Source organism: Coptis chinensis, chromosome 4, assembly GCF_015680905.1.
Source record: "Coptis chinensis isolate HL-2020 chromosome 4, ASM1568090v1, whole genome shotgun sequence".
Lineage (NCBI taxonomy): Eukaryota > Viridiplantae > Streptophyta > Magnoliopsida > Ranunculales > Ranunculaceae > Coptis > Coptis chinensis.
Window position 1 is genome coordinate 39,961,833 of NC_141459.1, and position 9,286 is coordinate 39,971,118.

Below are 9,286 nucleotides of genomic sequence, written 5' to 3' on the forward strand. Positions count from 1 at the left end.
GTTCCTAGATCATGGTTTTGTATATGGACTTTTTCTCATGTACTTGAATTATTTTCTCGTACTCTCATACACCAACCTTAACAGTTAACCTCAGGTACTTCTCCATGCTACTAAGGCTAAATCCATCAAGGGTCTCCAAGACAATGAGCCAAGGTTTTAAGTATAAATCATTCACATGAAACCAAATAACTCCAGTTTTGATTTTTGAATAAGTTTATATATAGCAATCAACTTCTAATCTTATCATTCAGGAGGATCTCTTACATATGTATTGTTGCTTTAGGCTAACTAAAGTACTAAACCACTCTCACACACAAAAGCAGGTGGACGTGTTTAAGTTTGAACTGTACAACTCAAAAGTGGTTACATATCTAAGAAGCAAATTAAAGGACTATCTAATGCAACAATTTCAAATCTCACCAGACAAATCTTAACATCCATTGCACAACCTCCCATAGTATAAACAAAATTTATAATATGAGTCTCTCCAGCGTCACTGTAGCAAACAAAAGGAGGATAAGAGTTCAATCTGTTAATTCCGAGTCTTGAATTGAATCAACTTTAAACTATACATATCTGCAAAAAATGAAAAATTATTTCGATTAGTTTCAGTTCATGCACATTCGTCATCGAACTGATATTCTGATATTCTATAAGCAACATATAAATTCATCCATATAAGATGACAGAGCTTAACACACCTACTATATTGCAGCATTGGTCCTTTAACTTCAAGGGTTGAAGAAATAAAAAATATTAAGAGATTCTCATAGAACAATCGATTCTTGAGAAGGAAAAACATATGATCTATAATTGATTGTGGCAACTTTCTCAATATCTTTGTTGAGATTGTGAAAATGAAGGGGCACAAATCTGATTTTAAAGGAATAATAGATTAGTGTAGCTAAACTCTCTTGATGAGAACACATGCAGTGAGAGAAAAGAGTTGGAGGGGGGAGGAAATCACCGATTCAGTTATAATGGCACGCCCTGGGAAGGGGATATGTTTCAACAGTGAAAGTTATTTAAGATTGACCACCTTAGGAAATCACTTTTCTAGGTATTGCAGGTCCAACTTCATATCTGCAAAAAATGTAATTAGAACAATCAGATTCAGCTAACTACATAAGTTAAGAAATGCAAATGAAATAGTGAATGTTAACCAAATAATAAACTTATTCCACATAACAAACTTTAAAAACGCCAGCCTACATCAAAAGTTGTAAACCACAAGTTGTTTTACAGGTGATGCTACAGACAATATTGGGTTAATTTGAAATGACATATAAGAAAGCCAGGATGACTGATAATGCTATTTACTCCTTCCATGTAGTGTGACACATGAAACCTTATTAAAGTTTTGATAACGGTGCATAAAAATAGATAGAAAGACATATGAATGCCAAATTCATAGGACAGTACATTATAATACAAAATCCATGGTACTATCCTCAAAATGTAAACCTAATACAATGATTATAGAACAAAAAAATATTAAAGTAGAACAAACATAAACATCAGATAAGCATTTAATCAAACAGTTCGTGATTACCAACATAAATTTCAAAAAACCCATATACAGAAGGCTACGCAACAATTTGGTGTGTGGGAATTTATTTTTGCCTAAAGTGAACAATAAAAATTAAACTAGTGATTACAAAAAAAAAAAAAAAAAAAAAAAAAAAAAAAAAAAAAAACGTACGTATTTAACTAACTGAAATGGTCAGTAGTATCTCAACAGCATATGTCGAAAAGCCAAAAATTCAATAAAAAATAGAAACTTTTTACGCATAAGACTGTACCTTTGCATTTGAAATGAGAAGTTGCAAATTGCACTTGATGAGACTGCATTACCCTGAAATTGGAACAATCCTTGAAATGAATATTCGAAGTGTAAACCATAAAAAAGGAAAAATCAAAACATAAATTGTATGATTATTAGTAAAGAACTCAAAAGATATATCTTTAGCAAAGTAAAATCCAATAACAGCATGCCCACCACTATTAGTATTAATAATAAGTACTTTCTTCTTTTCTGCATTTGCACTGACAGTGAAAGAAGAAAGAGAAAAGTGTCTAGAGATTTTTGAGTCGAGAAGAAAAGATGAGGAGACAGAAAAAGAAGATGAAAGGAAAGAAGTTATTGTTTACCAAAAGAGGGGAGATGGAAGGGGAAAGGAGTAGAGTGTATTTATGGTAATTAAAATCTAATTTATAAGTAATTCATATAGATATATAATTCATATATTGCATGCATTTTGTTTTTTATTTGAATTTACACAAATGCCCTCTTTTTCCTATGTTAAGTTAAGGGTATAAACGGTAGTAAAAATTGAAATGACCAAATAGTCTTTTTTAAAGGCATTGAATAATTTGTTGGAATATTTTATCAAGGGTATTTAGTGGTAGAAAAAAGGTTGGTCCAATTTAAAAGCTCATGTTAATTATGGTGTACTCTACTAATTGAGATATGGACCCCTTTCCATAGAACCTTTTAGCCTAGACTTCCTAATGTTCAGTTACTATCTACTGTTAGCACATTTAAGAATATCTGGGGATTAGAAGCTTAGGAGGTGTTGTTGTATTACTTGTATATGTGAGTGTCATTGTTTGTCTACTAAAAGCCTAGATGAGGTGATGCTGCATGCTCCCAATTTTTAATTCAACAAATACGCATGGTGATGGTGCTGTTTTGGTCACATCATATATTGTAAAGAAACCTACTATCTCTAGGTGTTTCTTACTCTCATTTGAAGGAAGAGGTTGGTAATTTGGCTCAGGATACTCATTTGTTATTGACGACAGGAAAATAAGTATACTAAAATCTTGTGGTCGTGCGACAAAGTAAGAAATTCTTTCTATTGAAGATTTTTTGAGAAGTGCCAGAAATCTAGTATAAGGGGCATCCATAAGGTTTCACATAAGTAATTAAAAAGGTAAAACAAAATGGGTTTAAAGGAAATACTGTCCTCCTGAGTGCTTCAAATGCGCATAGGTGCACTTCTACTTTTCTTCTTTTTACGAAGATCTGCCGATTTAGGCTCCTTAAATCCTCTTTTGTATGAACACTAAAACTCACTCTCTCAAACAATGTTCTCTCTTTTTCTTTTTCTCTCTCTTTTCTGTTTCCACTCCCTCTTTCTCTCTTGCGGCCCCCTCTCTTTCTCCTCATCTTCTCGTTTTTATATCCTTCTTCATCTCATCTGGGCTGTCCATCTATCTTGTCATCCTACGACCCTCTTGCCGACCGTACACCTGACACCCCGTGGACTAGGATTCTGCGGTCTTGATTCGATGTTCCTCCTTGTTATTACTTATGTTGCCTCCTTTCCTATACATCGTGGACTTAGTCCCACTATGCACATCAGGCTACTACAAATGCCCCTTCTCGACTCTGCGGTCTCGTTAAGGGATCCGGGGTCGAGAACCCTCACCGTTATACTCTTTCTGCCGCCCATACCATTTTTTCTTGGTTTGCGTGTGAACCTTACTACAATCATCACGCACGTTTTTAGCCGTCCCTCGTTCTTTGCACTTCCACGTGTCCAGCGCTGGCTGGGCTACTCAACTGACTCCTCGAGCTCCACAACCAATGAAGTTACACTTTTGCCCTTTCCCTATTTAAACACCCTTCCCTCTCCCTCTTCCTCATTTCACTTTCACTCTCCCTTGGTTTTCCACTGCTCTCTCCTTCACTCCCTTCCGATCAACCTCTAGTTTGCGTGCACTCTGCTGGTTTCTTGGCGGTTCTTTCATCCTTTCGGACCTCACCTCAGGCGTATCTACTCTCCTTGCTCCCTTTGGTATGTTTTCTAGGCTTGTTTTACTTTTGATCAAACTAAATAGTGAGTTCTTTCCATAATACATGATTAAGCTCGTCGCCCCACTCCCCCTTCTTATCCTCTAACTTCCTATTTAGGTTGGAGGACTATGCCTATCCGTTGCCTTCGGGGTTGTAAGGGGCCGAGAACCCCTGTCTTACGTTGTAGGCTTGCAAGAATCTAGCCACCTTTGCTCCTATAAAGTGAGTTCCATTGTCTGCTATGATGGTGTACGACAACCTAAACCTGCAAATGATATTCTCCCATAAAAACTTGACGACTTGCGCTTCCTTCATGCTGTAGGGGCACGACTTCAATCCATTTTGTGAAATAATCTGTGGCCACGAGCATGAACCTCCTTTTACCACTGGCCATGGGTAGTGGTCCCACTATATCCATTGCCCACATAGCGAAAGGCCACAGACTTGAGACATTGTGAAGGGGTTCAGTAGGGGTGAATATCAACTGTGCAAATCTCTAACATTTGCCACACCTCTTAGCAAATTCCACAGCATCCCTCTTCATGTGGGGCCAGAAATACCCCTGTGTCAATACTCGGTGTGTCGTTGTCTTTCCCGCCGAATGACTCCCGCAATCTCCCTCGTGTAATTCTGCCAACACCTCCTGGGATAGTCGCGGACCCAAACATTTTAGAAGTGGTCCACTGAAGTTTTTCCAATATAACTCTCCTTCCAGTAGAACTTATCTCTGAGAAGTCTGCTCCCATCTCCTTCTTTCCCTTTTATCTATGACTTCCTTTCCCGCCAGAAAGTCCTTAATAGGCTCCATCCAACCCTCCTTCTCTTCCATGACATGACAAATTTCCATCTCATCCTCGGTACTCGGTTTCTCCAACCTCCCCACATGTATTATTCTCTCCTCGATCCGGGAATTGCAATCGCTACATATGCTGTGGCATCGGGCGCATTCCGTTTCTCTCCCTGGCCCAAGTGAAGGAAACAGATTTTCGTGAACTTCTCAACTCGTTTACGCACCACATCCAAATATCTTGCCATCCTGGGACATCGAGCGGTGAACCCTCCGTTCACTTGACAGACCACTAAGTTTGAATCAAAATAGACTGTCAGCTCCTTCACTCCCAAATCCTCGGCCATTCTCAATCCGGCGATCACCGCTTCGTACTCCGCCTCATTGCTAGACGCCACGAACCCGAGTTTCATAGTTTGCTCTATTCTGCTATTATCAGGTGTAACCAACACGACTCCTATGCCGCTGCATGCATCGACAGCCGATCCATCCGCGAACACCCTCCACCCATTCCTCTTATCCCACGGGTCTAGAAGGTCTGGCTCGCTCTTCCGCTCCGGCTCCATAATCATCTCCTCTCCCCACGTGGGATCCTCTGCGGGAAACTGTACCAGAAATTCAGCCACTACCTGCGCCTTCTCCGCCATGGTTTCTTATCGATCAGATCTCATAGGAACTCAAAGATCACCGCCCACTTCAACATTTTACCGATTTTTCCGCTCTTTCGCTTTGTCTCGTGAGGCAAATTCGTTACCACCACCACCACATGTGCTTCAAAATAGGGCTTTAGCTTCAAGGTTGAAAATACCAATGCCAAGGCATACCTCTCGATTCTACTATATCGCGTCTCCGCGTCTAACAAAGTCTTGCTCTGAAAATATACCGGCTTCTCCACCTTGTCTACCACCCGAACTAGAACCGAAGAAATGACGCGCATACTCCGCGGCCCCCCAAGTACAAATACAACTTCTCCCCGGTCTCGGGCCGCGACAACAAAGGCGTTTTGCCCAAATATTTTTTCAATTCCTGGAATGCCTCTTCACACTCCGCGGTCCATATAAAATCCAGTGTGCTCTTCAACAGTCGGTACAGCGGTCGGCACTTGTCAAATGACTTGGAGATGAATCTATTCAACGCCGCGACTCTTCCTGCTAACCGCTGTACTTCCTTCACATTCTGCGGAGATGACATCTCTATGAAGGACCTTACCTGCTCGGGGTTAGCTTCGATTCTCCTATGAGTAACGATATACCCCAAAAACTTTCCTATAGTCACCCCGAAAGTACACTTCTCTGGGTTTAGTTTCAAGTTGTATTTACGTAGTATCCCGAAGGTTTCTCGCAACCCCTCTGTATGTTCCTCTTCTGACATACTTTTCCCCACCATGTTGTCTATATAAATCTAAATTCCCCTCTGAATCTTGCTTTCGAACATTTTTTCACCCAACCGTTGGAAGGTTGCCCTTGCATTTTTCAAACCAAACGGCATCCTCGTATAGCAGTAAATACCGCCCTCCACCACAAACGAAGTCTTCTCCTGATCGGGCCCATACATCGCGACCTGATTATACCCCATCTACGCGTCCATGAAGGAAAAGATCTTGAACTCGGCCGTCCTGTCAACCAACTCATCTACTCGCGGCATGGGGTAGCTGTCCTTTGGACACTCTAGATTCACATCCGTAAAGTCCACACACATACGCACTTTCCCATTCTTTTTTGGTACCGCAACTATATTAGATAACCAGTCCGTGAACTCTACCTCTCGGATTATTCCCGCCCTTTTCAATCTGGTGACCTCTTCCCGGATCCCTTCACCATATTTTGGCCTAATATTGTGCATCTTTTGCCTCACGGGTTTGGTGTTCTCTTTCTTATGCAAGTGATGCATGCGAACTCGGGGTTCAACCTAGTAACATCCTCTATTATCCAAGCGAAGACATTTCTATTTTCTGACAAGAACTGTATCAATTTACCCCTCCACTCCTCAGGCAAGCTAGATCCTATCGACGTGAACTTCTCCTCTTCCCCTATCCCAATATTCACCACCTCTATCTCATTGAGCGTCTTTGGGTCCGACGCTGTCTCACCCTCCTCTTCCCCTGAAGTGCACTGTAATTGTTATGCTAGCCTCTTCCTAGGATTGGAAGCCTCTCCTTCTGACCCGCCTATCAGCCTTTTTGCGGTTCCCTAATGACTGTTTTTTGCCGTAACCTAATCACCGTAGACCTCATACATGCCAGTAGGGGTGGGGAATCGTATTACCTGATAATACGTTGATGGGACCACCTTCATCTTGTGAATCCACCACCTTCCCAAGATTGCATTATATTACGACGCCGAATCCACCACCATGAAACGGGCGAAGACTGTCACCGGCAGTAAGAGTTCCCCCATGGGTTTGGTCATACTTCCGTTAAATCCATACAAATTAGTTCGTGAAGGACGCAGCTGCTTAGGATCAACTCCCATTTCCTCCAAAGCACCTCTGAACAACAGATCTACCGCACTTCCACAATCAATCAATACCCTTTTCATCATGTAATTCCCCATTGCCACTGTAATGACCAATGCGTCTTCATGTGGTGAGTCCACTGCTCTTAGGTCCGCGTCGCTAAACACGATTCTATTCTTTTCTGCCGCTGTCCCAGCTCGTTGCCGAGGCCTATCCGTTCTCTCATTAATCTGTTGGATGCTCGCGGTCCGCCGTATCTTGTCTCTATGAGCGTTATGACTCATAACCTCCCCGCTGTAAATCACGTTGATGGTTCCTAGTATCCTTCCCTGCGGCGGCATGCGCTCCTCATTCCGACCGTCTCTCACAAATTCTCCCATCCTCCCTTTTTTCACCATTCTCTGAACCAACCAGTCATTCGTAACAATAATGCGTCTCTTGATTCCTTATCTGATGATATGCACAGAAGGGCTTCTCCAGTATCTCCATTGGCATGGTTCGCGGTCCTTCATACCCCCCCCCCCCCCCTCGATCCTTTATTAGGGGCAAGATCTCACTGAGCGGCTTGTTCAATGGAGTCTGTTCCATCTTGCGGTATGACTTCCTCTCTCTATACTCTTCGATTCCTTCCCCGGCTTCCTCTTTCTTTCCGTATCCACGGTATCTTCCACTTTCTTTCTCCGATGTCCCCATTTTCCGGCATTCCCGATCCTTCTCCAAGGACAACACGGCCTTCCCCGTTCTCTTGGAATCCTTCAGCATAGAATCTTCATATCGTATATACTTTTCCACTCGTGGATACAGCTCATGTAGTGATGCAATCTCATTCTTGGCCACGGATTAGTGCACTCCTGTCCCCGGGCGCAAGCCTCTCTCAAAGGCTATCACCGCTGTCCTCTCATCCAGATTTTCAACTTTCAGGGTCTCTGCCTTGAACCGACACAGAAACTCCCTAATTGATTCCGTGGACCTTTGTCGCACATTGAATAGAACCGCGATGTCCACCACTCGCTTTTTCTAATGTATAAAGTGATTTATGAATGCCTGCTCCAACTCCTGAAAACTCTTGATGCTCCCCGCTGGCAATCGGTAATACCAATCCGACACCCCTCCTTTAAGGCTAGCCGGAAACATCATACACTGTAAACCGTCATACCTAGCCTCTTGCCATAGTGGTATCTGTTGTTGAAAATGATGAATGTGGTCCGCTGGATCCCCTTTGCCGTCATACCTCTCAAACCTCGGCTGGGTGAACCGCTTTGGGACCTCTGAGGCCCATATGTCATCTGCTAATGGGTTGCGATTCAACCCTAGCCACCACCTGACTAGCCGCTCCCCCGTGCTCCTTCGTCTGCCGCCGGTTTGCCTCCCTATCATTGTCTATCATCTCTTGGACTTGCTCCATTGTCAACCCCGCTACCGGGTTTTCTACTAGATTCGGCCCGGTCCCCTCCTCATCTTCAGATCCCTCATTTTCGGACCCCCTCGCTTAGTTCTTCCCCGGCCTTCTCCTCCGTCTTCTCCCTCTCTTTCCGCAGCTCATCGTTCTCCTCTCTCGAATCTCTCTCATCTCCTCCCCGCGATCAGCGTGTTTCTTCCGTTGCTTTCCTCTTCTTCTAATCCTTCTCCTCCTCAATCATCAAGGGCCGGCTCATGAACCTTAACCTTCTTTGGTCTACCCACTGCTCTCTTCGATGCCATTTCTAAGTTGCCTTCCTCCGGTCCCCACAGACGGCGCCAAATGTATGAACACTAAAACTCACTCTCTCAAACAATGTTCTCTCTTTTTCTTTTTCTCTCTCTCTTCTGTTTCCGCTCCCTCTTTCTCTCTTGCGGCCCCCTCTCTTTCTCCTCATCTTCTTGTTTTTATATCCTTCTTCATCTCATCTGGTCCGTCCATCTGTCTTGTCATCCTACGACCCTCTTGCAGACCGTACACCTGACACCCCCGTGGACTAGGGTTCCGCGGTCTTGATTCGCTGCTCCTCCTTGTTCTTGCTTATGTTGCCTCCTATCCTATACATCGCGGACTTAGTCCCATCTTTGCACATCAGGCTACTACATCTTTGCCTTTGGTAATTTTTAAATTAATTAACTAGAAATAAAAAGGATTTCAGGGAATGAAAAGGCTTTTGGGGTGATCTAGTCTTGGTCTTATATGTACATGTAATTGTTTGTATCTGTTTTTATTACTTGTTTTCGTTAGCTCATCTTTGAATCAAGAAGCGCATCTTCAAGTGCCT

General features: G+C 42.8%; 2 protein-coding genes across 2 annotated transcripts; both read right to left on the bottom strand.

The window, feature by feature from the left end:
* Positions 1–4,690: 4,690 nt before the first annotated feature.
* Positions 4,691–5,236, bottom strand: LOC147503481 (uncharacterized). Its single transcript, XM_086604861.1, has one exon. It carries the CDS (start codon positions 5,234–5,236, stop codon positions 4,691–4,693), a length of 546 nt encoding a protein of 181 aa, XP_086460987.1.
* A 1,683-nt stretch (positions 5,237–6,919) lies between these two features.
* LOC147503482 (uncharacterized) lies at positions 6,920–7,441 on the bottom strand. Its single transcript, XM_086604862.1, has one exon. It carries the CDS (start codon positions 7,439–7,441, stop codon positions 6,920–6,922), a length of 522 nt encoding a protein of 173 aa, XP_086460988.1.
* Between the last annotated feature and the right edge of the window lie 1,845 nt (positions 7,442–9,286).

Coding starts and splice junctions, on each gene's coding strand:
- LOC147503481 (XM_086604861.1), bottom strand. CDS start 5,236: ATGGCGGAGAAGGCGCAGGTAGTGGCTGAATTTCTGGTACAGTTTCCC.
- LOC147503482 (XM_086604862.1), bottom strand. CDS start 7,441: ATGGTGAAAAAAGGGAGGATGGGAGAATTTGTGAGAGACGGTCGGAAT.